Raw genomic sequence first — 19,256 nt, 5'->3', positions numbered from 1 at the left:
GATGATACACTCGACGCGCAGCCTGGGCATTCACTGACTCGACTTGCTGGACTGGAAATGTTCGCAAGCCTGATTGTGAATCATTCCTGGCTGTCTGAATCCATCGTCATCGATCAAGAGCAGACTTGGAGGGTGTACTGAACTACCTCATAGTTCGATATTGTTCCATCGGCCGTGTGGGTCTGTCCTTTTGACCTCTTCGTACGCAGCAGCTGATTAGTTCACAGCAGCCTTCGTCCTTAAGGCAACAGTCCGAAACTTTACCAGATCAATAATCCAGCCTCCAACAGGAAGTCGAGGAGAAGAATCCTAGATCGAATTCAAAATGGGTGAAGGATTCCTTTGCCTCTTCGGCTTGTAAGTCCGCGTTGCGACTTCCAGTACCGGCTCGTGGACGGATATCCGTCATCGATCCGCCATCATCGACCCAACCGCAGAGCATCCTGCATTTCACATAGGATTTGCTGGAAGTCATATAAGCAACGGTCATCTGGGTTCATGCAGTCTAGCCGATGAAGTATTGACTTCACGTCATGCTGTTCCCGGAGCCAGTAGCTGCCAGCCAAAGTTGGGTCAGATGCGAATTGCTTCTACTTCCAGCTGTGAATGCTGACTCTTGGGAGGCCTGGCAAGCCAGGCCTTTGGCTACTCGGTATATTGATACGAACATGTGTTGAGAGTTAATGACAGGTTCTGCACGTAACTAGCAAGACGTGGTCTCGAAGGCCCGTTCGAAACGCCAAGGCAGTGCCACGACCTACGAAGTATGAGTAAACATGCCTAGGGTCGTAATTGCCTGCTGTTAAATTGCTCATTGTTGAATCAGAATGTATTAGCGGATCGGTGTAGAATCTATTCGCGTCCTTTATGCCGGCGTTATCTTGTTTTGTGTAATCAAAGGGTCGACACACTACGGTAGGCAAACTGCGTCGAAGGGTTCGTGCGGTGCGTTAATCGGTAACCGATGAGTATCACAGGTACGAGAATCTGCACTGCTTTCTTTAGCAGAAACGAGAGGTGATAGTAAGGAACGTCGACGCATTCATCCGACTGGATGTACAGCTCGCCGATTCAGTAAGGCTGAAATTTTCATGCAGAGGTGGAGGACCTCGCAATCGTCGGGGCCGAAATGGTGACAGGCTGCAAGGCTAGGTACCGGTAATTTCTGGGCTATGCATGTAGTGCATCAACAAAGTATGTTAGATTATTCAAACTTCCGTGGCCTTGCACTTGCATGTGCGAAATCACCTCCTTGAGTTGGGGTGGTCTTGATCCCGCACCATAATCTTTATTTTTGAGCTTCTTTTCGTGTTGCAGCCAGGGTAAAAATTGCTTTTCAATCAGACACACCACGTATCAAGTAGTCTTAATACCCCACCCTATACTTGGAAAATTCTCGGCTCTGCTGATAGAGTTACGAAACAAGTAATTGTTTCGATGCTCAGTATCGTGACTTCCTAATGAATAGTAAATTCAGCAAGGGTCTCTCCCAAGTCTGGTACTGTCAAAAGTAGATTCAGCCCTTGTTTCGTGAAGTATCATCGCCTCAGAGCAGTAAGCTTAAGCGTTACCTTATCGGGGGTGTAATTTGACAAAAAAGAACAGACGTCGAGGAAATAATTAAAGCCATTGCTAGAGAAGGCAAACACAAATTCAAGCGAGTATTAGACAATTTGGTTGGGTATTCAACAGCACACATCTGACTATTTCCTGTTTGATGAGTATACAGTCAGATATCAACATTCAGAATGACTGTTTGAAGTGACCAGTGAGCATGACTCGCTTGTGTGACAACACTCATGACTGTCGTGTACTTCACGCACATGCGAGATAATATTTGAAGTAGCAGCCCATTCCATGTGAGAAAGCTTGTACATGATGACCACCAAGATCTTTTCCCTCAACTTCTCCGGCAAGCTAACATCACTCGCCGGAGCCACGCAGTTGCTTGATTTAAGTAACGATTGTGAACCAACGATCTGCCTGTTTGCTGCTCCACCAGCGCTCAAATTGTTGAGCATAAGTACGTGCGTGAATTCAGTCATCCCGAATCCATTATGATATCTTGGTCATAAATCAGATGAAAGGGGTACAACGAGGAAGTTAGCCCCGGAGACGGTGTAAGCAGATGTTGATGATCCCTTACAGGCAACTAAACTATCACTCTGTGTCAGATTTGAAGAAAGTTTTCGGAGGGCTCAGATGAAGGGGCTTCCTGAAAGGCTCACCAGTCACCAAAAAGCTGTATTGACTTGTCCTTAGAATAACTCTGACTGAACCCGGGCATTCGGTCTATTCTTGCCTGTCTTGACATACCTGATGTTGTTACAACTGAAAACCGGCAGAATATAGGCTATACTTGCATCCCTAATTAGACTGTTAATAAGGCTGATTCTCTACGACAGATGTTTATGTGCATATCCACTGAGTCTCCTTGCGCGTTCCACGTCCTAAGGCACAAGGCAAACAGAGCCTTACGATCGGATCAGCATTGTGTGGTGCTTACACTCTATCGATCTGTACACATGTGTTTCGCAAACTTCATGCATAATCCAATTGATGTCGAAATCGACTTCGGTCACGACAAGAGACGGACTCCTAGAACCAATCTCAGAGGACAGACTCCTCAACCGACGTCTTAGCCTCGCAATAGTGCAGGTTGCCTTGATGGTCCTAGTGGTCAGGCGTCCACTCATCTTGATAACGTTGCCAATTTCAAGTTCCATGCTTGTCCGATGCCCTGCAATGACAGGCACCAGCATGTATCCCCAGCTTGGCCATCTCCCTGCGACATACCACTCGAGAGTCCTCCGCTGATCTGTCTCAGCCATTGACTACCGGTGCGATATATCCGCACTGCAGGGAAGTGATGCCAGCAACAATACCCCAAGAACTAAAAAGAAGGCAAACATACTAAACGATGCAGCCCCAAGCGCCGACTCGCAAGCAGAGGTGACCTGAGATATCCAGCAAGTGGATACGGTGCTATGCCTCGTGCAACGTGTTCGCCAGTAATGCGGTACAGTGTACTCACCGACTTCGTACACGCGTGACCATCACGGCAGCGTATCAAATACTCTTACTATAGTGGAGTCGCTATGAGTCTAGCCCGCTACAAGACACCGCCAACGTCGACTTCACCGGATCTGCGAGTCGGGAATTGTGCCTTGGTTTGCCTTCGGCGTGGGCCGTCTTGCAGGATTCAATGCCAATATATGCACGATCTAATGGCTAGTATGATTCTCAGTCCGTGGGCCATTGCGAATGAGGCCCAATGTATTTGTGGATTCTCTTACGAAGATTGTGGCTTTGCTCGTGCCGCCGAGAAGGAGCCGTTCGCAGCGGATCGTCCGCGAATTGCAGGCGAAAAACACCGCCATGTCATTGATAGTAACAGATATCAACAGAGCATCGAATGCATCACTGACTTTGTAGTTGAGGAACGCTGATCTGCGTGATGGTGTGACCGAAGACACTAGGCACTGATCAGTTGTAGACATTCCTGACCAGCGGCGATAATTAGTGCATCTTCAGACGTGATCTATCGCCTCGTTGATGCAACAACACCGAATTTTTGTACCGAAGTGTGATTGCATGCAACTGGAGCTTCATTTTGGTTGTTCAGGGATGTCTCATGCCTCCAAGAGCTATCCGATATCTGAACACTCAGCCCAGCACGGGCGCAGCTCACTGTGAGTGATGCCGACTAGAATTCGCAACAGATGAATTGAAAACGTGTCTTTGAAGAGACAACACTACTCGTCTGCAGATGTCTCAAGCATGACTCTAACCCTAATCCTTCGACAGTAAAGACCATGACGACATCTTTTCGTGCAAATTGCCTCTTTTTGCTTCTTTATCCATATCCTATCGAATAAACAAAGTGTTCTTACCACCAGGTCGCACAGCTATGGTCGATATAGGCCTCCAAGCTAAATCAGCAAATAGCAAAGCACCCGACCGGGCTAAAAACCTTCCAGATCGATCAGCAACTTCAAGTTGCCCTCTATCGACCGATGCCACACCTCTTTGACGCAGGAGACTCCACAGTGATGCTGACACGACCGTCTGCCTGACGGTCAGCATGTTCTTTGAGCTGACAGATGCTCATCGCTCAGCCGTAGCTGCTGTATTCCCGTACGGAACTCGTCGCGTGCAGGTGGTGAGGCATCCTATACGCATTGATGTTGCCGTGATGATAGCGTGCTTGCCTGCATCGACCCAGCTCTCTGTCTGAACTAGCAACGTGCACCCATGCATCACCGGTGCTTCCACACGATACCTGCTGCGCCTTGAGTCCTGCATGTTTGCCTTGTGAGATGCCGCGGATCGATGGCTGAAGATAGGCGGAAACACCCACACAACAGGCTGAAACGGCTCCGCGGGGTTGTGTATGCCCAAGTGTATGCCCAAGTTTATGCCCAAGTGTAGCCCTCTCAGTCACTGGACTAATGAAGGCCAGACATGTGCAGCGTTGTGCTCTGCTAGCTTGCATCAGGGACGATACGGATGTCCGATTCTGAGACGTTTCCCATTTGCCTACTCATGCTGCGGGTGTTCGTTTCAAGTACCACGATAATTGACCAGCGAGCAGCGAAACGGATTGGATAAAAAGCGCCACGTCAAGTGAGTTGTCGACGAGGCTGAGGAGTGATGGGTCTGGACCAGGGAAAGAAGCAACCACGGATCGTCGTTTGTCATGGCTGCTTTAGCGACCAAGAAGGCTGCAGATTGGGTCAAAGCGAAGTACCCGATTAGCGACGGAAATACTACTTGATTTTGGTGAGGCCTGAAGGACGAAGGAATCGGCGACTACGAGCAAGTCCTAAACTCTTCGGGGTCAAGCATCTGTGCGCATCTATCGGCCTTGCAGCAGCTGGCTCTCTCACCCTCACTTGTCTGATACTACATCTCAGACTGTATTGCGAGAAGATATACCGGACGTACTTGGAATTTCGCCTAGCACCGACTGGCAGTCTCGAATGCCTGCCACGTACGAGGACCCTGACCCGTACCAACAAGCGATCGAACGCAGCTCTTCCACACGGTCCACACCACCAGACACTCAAGCCGAGAACTCCTCCCGATACAAATGAAGCAGCCACGTGTCTCGTGGTAGAACGGGGCGAAGCGAACGACCAATGCACCTAGCTGCAGACCATGCAGTGACCAAGGCAAGAGAGTGGAGTCCGTGAAAGCGAAGCGGCACAGAGCTGGGTATCACCATTGAGCTGGCCGCTGTGGTCGTGGGATCTCTGCCCACATGACCGGTTCTCACGTTTTGTGTAACGTGACTAACGATATCAGATCGCTGGCGGGTATCGCGCACATGTCGTGCATCTATGCAGGGCATTGAGACACGAGCACCCCGAGGGCCTAACTCTCGGGAATTGACGTGTTCGTCAGGTGTGCAGGAGCATGCAGAAGCACTGGCTTCGCAAGGTCACGATGCTGTTGGCGCACGCCTTGAGTTAATTTCTGATGGTGTGCTCTTCCTTTTAGGGTCTTCGGTGACATGCGTGCGTGAATCGGCCGGCTCCGTTTCGATCTCGAGGAGGAATTTCAGAGGATCGCTCAGTCGTGGCTGCGCGAGATTGAGGGAGGATGGCTGCTGACCCGCCCGCGTATGCAGCTCGGCCCTTCTCCGGCCATGACTTGCATATGTACGGGTCGTAACGGAATGCCATATGTACGGGTCGTAACGGAATGCCATGTGTACGGGTCGTAACGAAATGCCATGTACGCGTCGCAACGAAATGCCATAGCCCTCCCGTGAGTCGTGACTTAGCGTAAAAATGGCGTTAGATCTAGTTTGTTAGCAAATCATAGTGGAACGTGGCGCTGTGCTGAGACGCAGACTTCCGCATTTTCCAGGCATCCCGCAGTCGGTGAACAGAGACAGGACGCCTCGCAAAACGTAGCAGGAATGAGAGGGGGAGTTTGGAGGCTGCTTATATTGTGCGTTGAGTTTTTCATTTTGTCGTACTGTACGTGCCTTGAGGCGTGTTCAGTTCTGTGACATAGTGAAGGCATTTGGATTGTCCGTGCAGAATCTCGTCGCGTCACTACTCCGCTGCAGGAGCAGTGTAGATACGCTGCAGAAAGCAGGTGGTCTGAAGGAGTCGCACGGCATAATATCTCTGCTCATGTAACGCTTCGGGCTCTTACAAGCCCTTGCTCTCGAGATACTGCTGCACCATCTCGACAAGCTCTGCTTTCTTCCCAGTCGCATTCTGCCCTCTTGCACCGAGATATGCCTTCAGCACTGCAACAGTCGTCTTGGTGATCTGCCCCTGATCGTTGAGCAGCGCCATCTGCTGATCCGTCAAGCCATCACCACTGATCTCAGTCTTGACTTTCGGCTCAGCCTTGACTTTTTTCGCCGGCTTGTCTCCGTCTTCTGGCTCAGCAGTCCTTCTCTTGGCCGCAGACTTTCCACGGACAGCTAGCGAATTCCGCGACAGTTCCGTGAAGGTCTCTTCAAATGTCCTGCCGTAGTCTTCGATGTATTCGCCGCAGCGCTTGTCGATCTGTTTGTAGCGCGGGACCGTCCTATCGACGGGTTGTGTGGGGATGTCTTCGTCGAGCGCCATGGCTTGAAGGATGCGGTAGAACCACTGCAGGTCGGGGTTGGGGTACTTGCTCGGATCGTACACGCCACCCGGTAGCTGCAACTGCTCCATAATGATACGCATCTTGTCTGTGAGAGCATCAGTAGTCCTGAGCGGCGATTCTGGCTGCTCGGGGAACTGGCGTATGTCGTCCGCGTAGGGCAGTGGGACGAGCCATAGGCCAGGAGGCATCATCTGTTCGCCATCCTCATCAGTCCTCTCCTCTGAGGGTAGCAGTGCGCAAAGAGTTGGTGCCGCATTCCGGCGTGCTATGAACCAGACGAGACCCATCATCTTTGACTTGACGAGCTTCTGCTGCAGTGCTGAGAAGACACGCGTTGACCCGATGAAGTCTGCTTCGGACGGATATATGAATGTGGCTTTGTTGGTGTTCGCCCAGATTGGGACGCAAGAGATGGGCTTGAAGCCAATGATGCGAATGACTGGATCGCCAAAGCACTGCCGTATCTGTGTGATCTCATCTGGTGTGAATGTGATGGCGTCTCCGCCGAATTTGTATGCCTTCCGTAGCTCAGTCTTCTCTACCACTCGCGCTGTATCGTCAGCCATGTGTGATGTTGATTGCTGGACGATCTGTGTTTTCTCTCCTCCGACCCAAACGTAGCAGGACTTGGCATGCTCTTGTCGTTTGAGTAAGAGGTACCCTTTCACACTGATCTTAAGGCCAGGACCAAGTTCTAGCGGCAACGAGAAGAGCGCTCGACGTGCGGCAGCCTTCGAGTTGATCGACGACAGCAGTTGTCTCAGCAATGAGATACCTTCGCCGCTCTTGGCGACTTTAGTGGTTGATGAGATAGCGACTGGTGCATCGGGGTCTGATGGTGAGGTGGGGTAGACAAGGTCGTCGTAGAATCGCGTCCGGTCGAAGCTGTGGTCGTGGCGGGAGATTGGGAACAAGTCTATCGTACAGCCTAAGTCGTACAGGTCGCGGGCGCGCGTCACAGCAGCATCTTTACCCTGTTTAACTTTGACTGGGTAGTCGTTATCTGTGACCAGGAAGAGACGTCTCGAGGAGAAGTTCGGTGCCTTTGTTGTGAATATTTGATTCGCGCAGAACAGGACGGTGGCTATGCTTGCCCCATCCTCGTTTGGCTTCAAGAGCTTCTGTGCCTCTTCCTCGTCTTCGACTAAATCTCTTAACCTCTTGACATCCTGTGCTGATGGAACGTCGAGGTCTGATAACAGATAGCAATTCTGGAATGTGCTGTCGCCGTCTTTGAGGTCAGTCCTCTCCGTGCCGAACAGTAGTATGCCCATCATATCCGTTGGGTTTGAGATGATGCGCTGCTGCATCAGCTGATACGCGCACTTTAGTGCAGCTGCTGTTGGTGAATCGCGGTCTGCTTTTCTGTCGTCTGATGCTGGTGGGCTCTCCAGCATAGTGGGACTGACATCAATGGCAAATAGCACAGCGTCTTTGATCGACTTGTAGCTCTGTGGAGGGTCAGCATTTATCCTCTCATCGGCAAGAGCGTTTTCATACCGTCTCATCAAGCTCCTCTTCCTCTTCCTCCTCTTCGCCTAGCTTGCGATCCTGCGCGTCGGCCATGATCGGCTATGCTCGTATTGTTCAGCGTAGTGTATAGAGTGTGCTGTTTGTTTGCTTGACCACAGGTAAGACCTCGCTGGCTTTCAATTGCGACGACTTTCGTATCGTTATGACAACATGTCAAAGACCGTCAAGTAATATCAAGCTGCCTTGCACTAGTCGAGGCAGCAGTGCGGGCGACGCGTCGAGCACGCGCGCTGTCACGAGGATAGAGCTAGCGTAGGTCGGCTGCAACCACTGGCAGCTAAACCCCGTTAGGTTCGATCCGCGAGCTCGATCGTCATCATTGATACAAACGGGCCTTCATTGGCCAGAGCTTTCAGTCTTGCGTGCATTTGAACAATATCGGCTGTCGGGCCACGCTGCTCTCTTCATAAACTGGCTCGACCAAGGTCTCTTCTCTCTCCTTCACACAAGATCCAATGGCTCTGCGCACACCTTTGACGCGCGCCGTGAGGCGTGCTACCTCGACAGCGACCGCCACGCCCGCGCTTTCGGCATCCAGCGCGCAATGGAGGAGAGGAAATGCGACAGTTGCCCCCGTCACGCAGAGCACCGGCCCGAAGAAGGGCACCGCCATGGTCTTCATGAACATGGGTGGGCCGTCGACAACAGACGAGGTTGGCAGCTTCTTGAGCATGCTCTTCGTAAGCTGGACCAGACGTCACCACTAGACTAAAGAACTGACGCTTGCAGGCTGATGCTGATCTCATTCCTCTCGGCCGCCTCCAGAACTACATTGGACCGCTCATTGCGCGACGACGAACACCGAAGATTCAGAAGCAGTATGCTGAGATTGGCGGAGGGTCGCCCATCCGGAAGTGGTCGGAACACCAAGCAGCAGAGATGTGCAAGCTTCTCGACCAGACCTCGCCCGAGACGGCCCCTCACAAGCCCTATGTCGCCTTCCGCTACGCAAACCCCTTGACAGAGGACACGTACAAGCAGCTGCTGGCCGATGGCTTTGGAGGCGGTAACGGAGGCCGAGCTGTTGCATTCACACAGTACCCTCAGTACTCGTGCTCCACCACGGGTTCATCGTTGAACGAGCTCTGGAAATGGAGGACCAGACTGGAAGGCAAGAGGGGCTCGGGAGAGGTCGAGCCCAAGGGAGCCATCAACTGGAGTGTCATTGACCGCTGGCCGGCGCACTCGGGTCTGGTTGAGGCCTTTGCAGAGCTGATTGAGCAGAAGCTGGCCACATATCCAGCGGAGCGAAGGGACAATGTCATCTTGCTCTTCTCGGCGCACAGTCTGCCCATGTCGGTGGTCAACCGCGGCGACACGTACCCTGCTGAAGTTGCAGCTACCGTGTACGCGGTCATGCAGCGCCTGGGCATGAAGTACAAGTACCGTCTGGTATGGCAGTCGCAGGTCGGCCCGCAGCCATGGCTCGGTGCGCAGACGTCGGACACGGTCAAGAACCTGATGAAGAAGGGTCAGACGGACATGCTGTTGATCCCCATCGCATTCACCAGCGACCACATCGAGACGCTGTACGAATTGGACAAGGAAGTGATTGGCGAGGACGCCGAGGGACACGAGGGCGTCAAGCGCGTTGACAGCTTGAACGGCAGCCCCACCTTCATCAAGGCCCTGGCGGACCTTGCCGCAGCACACTTGAAGAGCGGCGAAGCGTGCAGTCCCCAGATGATACTGAGATGTCCGGGCTGCACGAGCGAGAGGTGTCTGGCGCAGAAGGAGTTCTTTGCCCGGCAGTCTGGGCAGGACAAGGAAGAGGCCGCCGCGGCGTAGGCCGGGAAAACACGGAATGCGGAAATGTATGATAGTGCAGGGTCCTCGCAAAACAATACGTGGATAATTTCTGGCTCTGCTGCGCACGAATTGGCTTCACACAACGACGTGTGCTTGCAATGGCCTGCTAGTTGTATCTGGTGCTCGGAGTCGGAGGGCTCTCGCCACGAACGGAGGAGCTAGCTGAGCTCTTCACGTCTCGGCGATGCAGCTTGCAGCGTGGCAGGCAACGGCTCTGCAGACTCTCTCGTGGTTGAAACTGTACTGATAAGAGACATGTCGAGCACCACAATGACGATTATTTATTCCACGTCGAGGCTCTGCAGGCCGACGACGTTGGAGCTGACTGGTACGATTAAGATAAATGGTTATTACTTCGTAGGGCGACACTCTGGGCAGCTTGTTGGGTGGGTCTGCTGCAGACAGTCCTAGCGCGACCTCAACCTTTTTGCGTAGGACAGCGAGCCAGCACCTCCGACTCCCACCTCCGCCGTCACCCCGTCGCCCCGTCACACCCGCCCGTCCCTCCCCTCGCCGGCGCCAACATGCTTTCCAGGTCCATCAGGCGGACCATTGCCTCGCCGCTGCGCCAGCGCTTCGTCGCTCCCGCCGCGCGCCCGGCCTTCAGCCGATTCGTGACGACGGATGCCGCCTCGTCGCACGCCGACCGCGACCAGGTGCCCGAGGTGAGCGAGACCCGGCGGGCTCTATGGGCGCTGCAGCCGTGGACGATGCAGAGCAATGGCTGACGCGCGCAGGCCGATGACCAGCCCTTCGAGGTCCGCCTCTCGGACGAGGCCTTTGAGACATACGAGCTCGACCCGCCGCCGTACACGCTCGAGACGACCAAGAAGGAGCTGAAGCAGATGTACTACGACATGGTCGCGGTCCGGTACGATTTCTCCGCCTGCGCACGGCGCCCCCCCAAGCCGCGCATAGACCCGCTGACTCTGCCCGCAGCCGCATGGAGATGGCCGCCGACAGGCTGTACAAGGAGAAGAAGATCCGCGGCTTCTGCCACCTCTCGACCGGCCAGGAGGCCGTCGCGGTCGGCATCGAGCACGCCATCGAGCGCGCCGACCACCTCATCACCGCCTACCGCTGCCACGGCTTCGCCATGATGCGCGGCGGCACCGTCAAGTCCATCATCGGCGAGCTGCTCGGCCGCCGCGAGGGCATCGCCTACGGAAAGGGCGGCTCCATGCACATGTTCTCGCCCGGCTTCTACGGCGGTAACGGCATCGTCGGCGCCCAGGTGCCCGTCGGCGCCGGCATCGCCTTTGCCCAGCAGTACGAGGGCAAGAAGCAGGTCACCCTCGCCCTCTACGGCGACGGCGCGTCCAACCAGGGCCAGGTGTTCGAGGCCTACAACATGGCCAGCCTGTGGAAGCTGCCCATCATCTTCGGCTGCGAGAACAACAAGTACGGCATGGGCACCGCCGCCAACCGCTCGTCGGCCATTACCGACTACTACAAGCGCGGCCAGTACATCCCCGGCCTGAAGATCAACGGCATGGACGTCCTCGCCGTCAAGGCCGCCGTCAAGTACGGCAAGGAGTACTGCGCCGCCGGCAAGGGCCCCCTCGTCTACGAATACGTCACCTACCGCTACGGAGGACACTCCATGTCCGACCCGGGCACAACCTACCGCGTGAGTCTTGGAATTGCGCGAATAACAAGCTCCAGCTAACAGCGCCCCCAGACACGTGAGGAGATCCAGCGCATGCGCTCGACCCAGGACCCCATCGCCGGCCTCAAGCAGAAGCTGCTCGACTGGGGCGTCACCACCGAGGAGGAGCTCAAGTCGCTCGACAAGCAGGCGCGCTCCGACGTTGACGCCGAGGTCGCCGAGGCCGAGGCCATGCCCGTCCCCGAGCCCACTGGCAAGGTGCTGTTCGAGGACATCTACGTCCGCGGCTCCGAGCCCGAGTTCCTGCGCGGCCGCGTCCCCGAGGAGAACTTCTACTACACCGAGCACGACATGGGCGCCGAGAAGGAGCCCATTGCCCGGACATCGTAGTGTTGGAATGGAAGCCATGAGCGTTGATATAGGCGCCATGAGCGTTGATATAGGCGCCATGAGTGTTGATATAGGCGCCATGAGCGTTGATATAGACGCCATGAGCGTTGATATAGACGCCATGAGCGTTGATATTGACGCCATGAGTGTTGATATAGACGCCATGAATGTTGATATTGACGCCATGAATGTTGATATTGACGCCATGAGTGTTGATATAGACGCCATGAGTGGAGGAGGAGCGTTTGCATAGTGTAATTCTAGGATTCGGCGTGCTCGATGCCCTGTGAGGATAGGCTTTCAATTGCATATCATATCATCTGGGCTTTCAACTACATATCTTCAACGCCGTCCTGTGCTGCAATGTCCTGTGCTGCAATGTCCTGTGCTGCAATGTCCTGTGAGGATGGGCTTTCAATGATACACACACATAGTAACACAGAAGGAATGCAGTCAATGACCTCAATCAGATACCTATGCACTATCCGCATTTTCCCTACGTCGCCAAGTGGCATGTGCGATATGCACTGCATCGTACGTCTAAGCACTGCATCGTACGTCTAAGCACTGCATCGTACGTCTAAGCACTGCGTCGTACGTCTAAGCACTGCGTCGTACGTCAAAGCACTGCGTCGTACGTCAAAGTGGTTCTAGTTGTTCTAGTTGTCGCTCGCGTAGCCCTCGCCGTCCGAGTCGTCCTCGAACCGGGGCTGCTGTGCCTTCCTCGTCGGTCCGGCCTTGGTCGCTGCGATGCCGCCGGACGTCAGGTACAGGAACGTCGTGTCCTTGTAGTTGTCGAGGTGGGTGAAGAAGGTGTTGAATCTAGGCACTGTCAGCGACACTCCAAAGTCTTTTCGCACTCCCGGGAAAGATAGCAACGACGTACTGGTTGCCCTGCGCCTCCTCGCGGAAGATGCGCTGGTAGATCTCGCGCTCCTTGAAGTCGCGGATCGCAGCGTCGTAGCGCGAGAAGTCAATCTTCTCGCGCCCGTGCGCCTGCGCCATCTTCTCGTTGTAGCTGTCGAACACGGGGCGCTCCAGCAGCAGGCCCAGCCCCGGCGCCTTTGGGATGCGGAACACGTGGTTCTCGAAGCTCTGCAGCATCGTGGCCGGATCGCTACCGCATCGCACCGTCAGCGTAGCCATGCTGACCATCTTGCGGATCTGGTGCATCATGAACGACTGCCCGTGCACCTTGAGCGAGAGCCACTCGGTGTCGTTGATGATGATGGGCTTGGCGTCCATTTTGAAGCTCTTGATGTACCGCTTCGCGCTGCTGTCGGTGAACTTCTTCTGGATCGTGTAGTTGTGGTAGCGACGCGTGCCGACGTAGTTGTCCAGCGCATTTTGCACGCGCGCCTGTCGCTCGGGACTGATGCGGTACGCGCGTTTGGCGTCCATGATGGCTTTCTTGAGCGCTTTGACGGCTTCTTCGAGCGCGGGCTTGTTCACGACGCCGGAAGGAAGTGGGATTGAGCCGTCCGTCTGGTCGTCGAAGGTCGTTGTGGGGTGCTGGGCTTCGAGCTGTTCGACTGCCGCTCTGGTCTCGTCGACTGCCGCTCTGGTCCCGTCGACTGCCGCTCTGGTCCCGTCGACCTGCACGGCTTCGCCTGCGTCTGGCTGGACGGTCTCTGCGGTGGCGTTTCTGGCGGCTTTGGCGTCCGTCTCGTCCTTCAAGGCTTCGTCGATGGAGGCTTCAATGACGGGGTCCTGGTCCTCGGGCGCATCGGTCGAATCGGCCATGTACAGAGCCTCCTCGACGAGCGGGCGTATCGAGTCGTCAAGTGTCTCAAGGATGGGCTTGATCGACTTCTCCTCCGTCTCGGACCAAAACTCTGCCACCTCGGCCTGCCGCTTGTTGTACCCGTCGAGATCGCCCGCCTTCTCCGCCTCCTCGACCAGCTTCTTGCCCATGTAGCTCGAGGGGTGCGGCGGCAGGAACGAGTGCGTGGGGATGAGGTACTCGTACCAGCGCGAGTCGCACGCCTGGTAGCAGCTGAAGGATCCAGTCGTCCGCTGGATGCCCCAGACGCGAATCTGCTCGGACAGGTGGGCGTTGATCTTGTCCACAATGTCGTCGTCCTCGATGATCAGCTTCAGGGAGATGACATTGCCGGCCGCGTGCACGCCCTTGTCGGTGCGGGCGCAGCGCACGAGCGCCGACTTCTTGGGGTCGTCGGCGTTCGCTTTCGATATGGCGCCGGCGGCGACAAAGGCCTTGAAGAGGTCGCCCTCGATCGTCTTCTGCTTGTTGTCGATCTGCATGCCCTTGTAGCCGGTGCCCGAGTAGCCGACCATGACGGCGACCTTGCGCTTCGGCCGGCGCTCCTCGGCAGCGACCTCTTCGGCGGAAAACGCGGCGGGGAGCGCGGGCTTCTCGTTCTCGCCCTTCTCCTGGGCCTCCTTGTTGCGCGCCTGCTGTTCTGCGTTGCGCCCGCGCCTATCTAGTTGATCGGTGCTTGCTTAGTTAGAGTGGCGTGCGAGGCGTACGCGGTCCAGCTTACGCGTGCTCGTTACGGCCCATATTTCTCTTCTTATTCGCACGGCTGCCGTGCTGCATGCTGCCGCCACGGCCCCGTCTGCGGTCGCCGCCGTTGTCCCACTTGCGCTTGCCGTCGCGGTTCGACGAGCCATTTTCAGCCATTGTGGGGGTGGGGGGCCGCGTGCGAGTCGCCTGCTGGTGGAGAGGAAGAGCATAAGAGAAGCGAAGCTGGCTGCAGGATACTTCGTACTGTGGGGGAGCTCTGCCGCGACCGCGGAATTTCACAGCTTTCGCGAGCTAATTAGCGCGAGGCAGGTACGCGCCTCACGGCCCGCGCGACGCCACACAGAGGACAGCGGCGGCCGCTCTCTCCTGCACCACCGCACTGTCACGTCAACCCGCTCGCGGACAGCCGTGATTCAGCGGACAGCCGTGATCCAGCGGACAAGGGCCCAGCAGCGCTCTGGATCGTAGTCAAAGGCCCGCCTGCGCCACACCAAGCAGCGATCGAGCCTGGCGCATGCAGGCAAAAGACGTCGCCGACTTCTCGTGCTGAGAAGACCGTATCGCTGTCCGCAACCGCGCAATCGCACGCCCTCGTTCTGCCCGCTGCCGTCATGGCCAAGGATCCTCTGGACACGGCGAGGCAGCTCGTCAAGATAGTTGTGCGCATGTTCTACGAGACGGAGCACATTGTCCTCATGGACGCCCTCTGCTACCACGGCGCCCTGCACGTGTCCGACATGGTCCAGATCCTCGACGCCGGCAAGAACTCGAAATATGTCGGTAAGCTGATCGGCAGGCTGAAGGAAGCTGGCTTGTGCACAACGTATGTCGAGTCTGGAGAGGTAAAGTCGAGCGCGCAGTGCTGACAGACGCAGCTACACCGAGCAGGTCAAGCGTGACGGTGCGACGAAGCTCTCCAATCGCGAGTGGTACTACATCGACTACCGGCGTGCCATCGACTCGACCAAGTACCGCATCCACAAGATGCACGAGCGCATCAACAAGGACGCCAAGCCTACAACAGAGAAGGCCGAGCTGTCATGCAAGCGCTGCAAGTCGCAGTACACCATGATGGACGTGCTGGACAACCCCGACCCGCAGGCTCGTGCATCGGGCTTCTTGTGCATGAAATGCAACTTTCCTCTGGACGAGATTGACGAGGGAAACCAGCATGACGCCGACGACACTCCGGCCAGGTTCAACAAGCAGTTCAAGCCGCTGCTGGACATGATGAAGGTCATTGACGAGCTGAAGATACCGCTGATTGAAGGCAAGGACGCCGTTGACACCAAGATCGATCTGCCCCGCAACAAGCTCATCGATCCGGGCACAAAACTGGAGGTTGTCGATACAAATTACACCAGACCCACCGCCGTCAAGGGTCTTGCCGCAGAACGCGAGAAGATCAACGTCCAGATCGCATCGACTGCTGAGGAGAACGAGAAGCAGGCAGCTGCAGACCGAGCCCGCCAGGAGAAGATTGCAGCACAGAACCAGCTGCCGTCATGGCATACTGAGTCCACCGTCATCAAGGATGCTGGCGGAGCGGCTGCGGGTATGAAGCGAGAGAGCAACGGCACAGGCGGTCCAACTATCAAAACCGAACACGCCGATGGCATCACCACCACGCAGAACCTAGACGACGTCTTTGCTCAGATCGAGGCCGAGCGCCGCAAGAAGGAGGAGGAGGAGGAAGAAGAAGAGGACGACGAAGACGAAGACGACGACGAGTTCGAAGACGTGGCTGTTGGCACTCCGGGTGAGCTCCCTGATGCCAAGCGGGCCAAGGTTGAGTCGTCCGCCGCACCGACGCCGTCCAATGTTGCGACTCCTGCCTCGGGCAACGGTGCCGAGGAGAGCGAGGAAGATGAGTTTGAGGATGTATGATTATCTATGCATAGCGTTGGCGTCATGGTTTGAGGTGATGTAGAGGATCGTTGCATCGTGTGTTTCGGCGTTGGATATGGAAAATACTGGGCAGAGAATATTTAAAAATTGGGAGCTCGGTCAGTCTCGTCGACTGTGAATCGAATCTGATACATCTCTGTAATAATGAATCTGTGGGAAGAGGAAGTGAACTCCACGGTCTACGCACAAGCCACACCATCCATACCTAACTTCGTAGTGACAGCTAGCGAACATCCCACCTCCCCCCGCGTGCTGCACCTCGACCTCCGCATCCGCCCCGCCAGCGCCACTGTACACTCGCAGAACACCCAATCGCGTCGCCGATGGATGCCAGATAATCGAAAATAATACCATGGCAAAATCACTATCAGCGCTGCTGGCGCAAGCCTCCATCGAGGATCACGACGAGACGCTCCGGGCCGCCAACGCCGAGATCAAGAAGAACAAAAACGACGTAGACGCTCAGCATGCCAAGGCGATCGCACTGCTGCATCTGGACGACTTCGAGGGCGCACTCAAGGTGTTCGAGGACGTGAAGGAGCTGCAGCAGAAGGCGCAATTCGAATATGCGTACACACTGTACAAGACTGGCGACGCGGCGAAGGCGGTGCAGGTCGCGCAGGGATCAGGCGCAAAGTCTGACCGCAAGACACAGCACATTCTCGCCCAGGCTGTACGTGTTTGAGGCAACTGCAGGAGCCGCAGAGCTAATGCGCGCAGGCATACCGGTCAGAGAACTTCGCACAGGCAGCGAAGACGTACAAGGAACTCGCGAACCCCCCCGTCGAGCACGAGGCCTTTGACATCAACATCAACTCGGGCGCTGTAGACGCCCAGTTGGAGTGGACAGGGCAGGGCGAGCTGGCGCAGAAGAAGAAGCCGACCAGGGAAGACCTCGAGGCGTTCGAGACAGCGTTCAACGCCGCCTGTGGGAGCATATCGCGCGGCGAGCTGGTGCAGGGACAAGTGTGCCTCAGGCGCGCCAAGGACCTCTGCAATGCCGTCGAGGACTTCACCGAGGAGGAGAGGAAGGCGGAGATTCTGCCCATCACCGTGCAGCAGGTCTACGTGCTGACGCAGATGGGCAAGATCGACGAGGCCGAGCAGCTGGCGACAACGATCCCCTTCGCCGAGTGAGCAAAGACCACTCAAGCCTTCAGCTCAAGCTAAAAACCTGCAGCATCAAGGACCTTTCCGTCCGCTACATCGCCCAAGTCAACAGCATCGCTGCATCAAAGGAACACTCGAACCCGTACCTGTCACACCGTCTCTTCCACTCGTCGCCAAAGCCACCCGTCACAAACAAGCACTTTTCGTTCCAGGAAAACCTCTTGCAACAAGATGAGTACGTTGTGTCGCTCCTCTCGCAGAAGACCGCCGGCGTTGCATCGACAACCGAGAAGGTCATCCGGGCATCGCCGTCTCCTTCCTTGTCGCCGGCCGTTAACATGGCTGGCGTCATCAATGCAGCGGCCCACACACGAAATGCCGAGACCGACAAGGCAGCGCTGAAGGAGATTGTGCCTCTGCTGGAAAAAAGGCCTAACGATGTCGGCCTCGTTCTTACAATCGCACACCTCTACATCATCACCAACAACTACGCCGCAGCCACGCACCTTCTGGAGTCGTTCTTCAAGCGCCTTGAGCAGAGCGGCTCTGCATCCGACCTCGACGTGCGGTTCGCCCCAGGCCTGATCGCCTCGCTCGTCTCGCTCTACACACAGCAAGGGCGCCCGGGCGCAGCGAAATCCGAGCTCGCAAAAGCCGCAGAATACTGGAGAACACCGCACAAATCCAAAACAGAAGCGCCCTCCAAGTCCCTCATGGTTGCCGCCGGCACAGCGCTCCTCGACACGCACAACCCCTCCAACGCCAAAGCAGCCGGTGCCATCTTCCAGAGCCTCTACGAGCAAGACGATGAAGACCGCGCCGCCATCGCCGGCCTCGTCGCCGCACAGAGCATCTACGACCCGTCTGGCATCCCCGCCGACCTCCTCGCCTACCTCCCCGAAGCCAACCGCCTCGTCGCCGACATCGACGCCGCAGCGCTCGAAGCCGGCGGCGTACCTACCACGACTACCCTCGTCTCCGAGGCGCGCAAGCGCAGCATTGCACCGACGAAAGCTGTCGCGCCGAGGAGCAAGCGGTTACGCAAGGTCCGCGTCCCGAAGGACTTCGACCCGAACAAGAAGATCGATGCGGAGAGGTGGCTGCCGATGCGCGATCGCACGTACTACAGGCCCAAGGGCAGGAAGGGGAAGAAGCGGGCCGAGGGCCTGACGCAGGGTGGGGCGGTCGCCGAGGAGAAGAAGGAGGTCAAGAAGGAGGCGCCCAAGAAGCAGCTGAAGAAGGGTAAGGGGAAGAAATAGAGAAGAGGAGGAGAGGAGCGGATGTGCGCTTTGTTATCGTAAAGAAAGGAATGTGGATGCACTACAGCAGCCAATAAAGAGGTCAGAAGTTATGATACATGGTGTCGACGTCCCCAACATGGAGAAATGGGGACCGAGCAAATATCAGGTCACCGATTGGACTCACACCCAACACTCGGGAGTGAGCACATCTTTTGGCCGATTCTACCCAGTGACAATACGCTTTGCAGCCTAGTACGCATCGACCAGTTCCGCAAGTCCATTACTCCCCACGATTCGCTCAATCACCTGGGCGCTGACCGCACGTAAAAGGCAGCGGCATCCATCTGTGCATATTCGACAAGGGACGTAAAGTCAGACCGGGCAGAAAGGAAGGCCTGGACGCTGGGCATGTCGTCCTGTGCGGATCGCGCACGAGTCCAGACAGAAGGCTCGAATGATTGAGGAACTGTCGTTTCATGCACTTACAGGTCACTATCGTTCCATGCACTTACAGGTCTGGATAGGCGCTCGTCTCTCACCTTGCGATCGTCGC

The 19,256-nt window shown here is 56.0% G+C and overlaps 6 protein-coding genes across 6 annotated transcripts; 4 read left to right on the top strand and 2 right to left on the bottom strand.

The window, feature by feature from the left end:
• Positions 1–5,758: 5,758 nt before the first annotated feature.
• Positions 5,759–8,340, bottom strand: M421DRAFT_179028 (ATP-dependent DNA helicase II subunit 1). The gene is made up of 2 exons (XM_033587872.1): positions 8,116–8,340; positions 5,759–8,066 (listed from the first exon to the last, which is right to left on the bottom strand). Exons 1-2 carry the CDS (start codon positions 8,179–8,181, stop codon positions 6,165–6,167), a joined length of 1,968 nt encoding a protein of 655 aa, XP_033447670.1. The 5' UTR covers positions 8,182–8,340; the 3' UTR covers positions 5,759–6,164.
• Positions 8,341–8,603: 263 nt separating this feature from the next.
• Positions 8,604–9,936, top strand: M421DRAFT_101822 (ferrochelatase mitochondrial precursor; the record flags this gene model as incomplete). The annotated part of the gene is made up of 2 exons (XM_033586689.1): positions 8,604–8,828; positions 8,878–9,936. 2 exons carry the CDS (start codon positions 8,604–8,606, stop codon positions 9,934–9,936), a joined length of 1,284 nt encoding a protein of 427 aa, XP_033447669.1.
• Positions 9,937–10,432: 496 nt separating this feature from the next.
• On the top strand, positions 10,433–12,417 carry M421DRAFT_421820 (pyruvate dehydrogenase E1 component subunit alpha). Its single transcript, XM_033592954.1, has 4 exons — positions 10,433–10,622; positions 10,695–10,828; positions 10,897–11,587; positions 11,639–12,417. Exons 1-4 carry the CDS (start codon positions 10,482–10,484, stop codon positions 11,954–11,956), a joined length of 1,284 nt encoding a protein of 427 aa, XP_033447668.1. The 5' UTR covers positions 10,433–10,481; the 3' UTR covers positions 11,957–12,417.
• M421DRAFT_178997 (pseudouridine synthase) lies at positions 12,400–14,713 on the bottom strand. The gene is made up of 3 exons (XM_033587871.1): positions 14,461–14,713; positions 12,843–14,414; positions 12,400–12,778 (listed from the first exon to the last, which is right to left on the bottom strand). The coding sequence occupies exons 1-3, from the start codon at positions 14,598–14,600 to the stop codon at positions 12,616–12,618; spliced, it is 1,875 nt and encodes a 624-aa protein (XP_033447667.1). The 5' UTR covers positions 14,601–14,713; the 3' UTR covers positions 12,400–12,615.
• A 141-nt stretch (positions 14,714–14,854) lies between these two features.
• On the top strand, positions 14,855–16,391 carry M421DRAFT_179081 (uncharacterized protein). Its single transcript, XM_033587873.1, has 2 exons — positions 14,855–15,267; positions 15,320–16,391. Exons 1-2 carry the CDS (start codon positions 15,056–15,058, stop codon positions 16,329–16,331), a joined length of 1,224 nt encoding a protein of 407 aa, XP_033447666.1. The 5' UTR covers positions 14,855–15,055; the 3' UTR covers positions 16,332–16,391.
• Positions 16,392–16,704: 313 nt separating this feature from the next.
• Positions 16,705–18,721, top strand: M421DRAFT_6190 (uncharacterized protein; the record flags this gene model as incomplete). The annotated part of the gene is made up of 3 exons (XM_033595921.1): positions 16,705–17,025; positions 17,073–17,485; positions 17,533–18,721. The coding sequence occupies 3 exons, from the start codon at positions 16,705–16,707 to the stop codon at positions 18,719–18,721; spliced, it is 1,923 nt and encodes a 640-aa protein (XP_033447665.1).
• Positions 18,722–19,256: the final 535 nt, after the last annotated feature.

This window comes from Didymella exigua, assembly GCF_010094145.1.
Source record: "Didymella exigua CBS 183.55 unplaced genomic scaffold M421scaffold_17, whole genome shotgun sequence".
Lineage (NCBI taxonomy): Eukaryota > Fungi > Ascomycota > Dothideomycetes > Pleosporales > Didymellaceae > Didymella > Didymella exigua.
The sequence above is the reverse complement of the archived record's forward strand: the minus strand, read 5'-3'. Positions and strand labels throughout refer to the sequence as shown.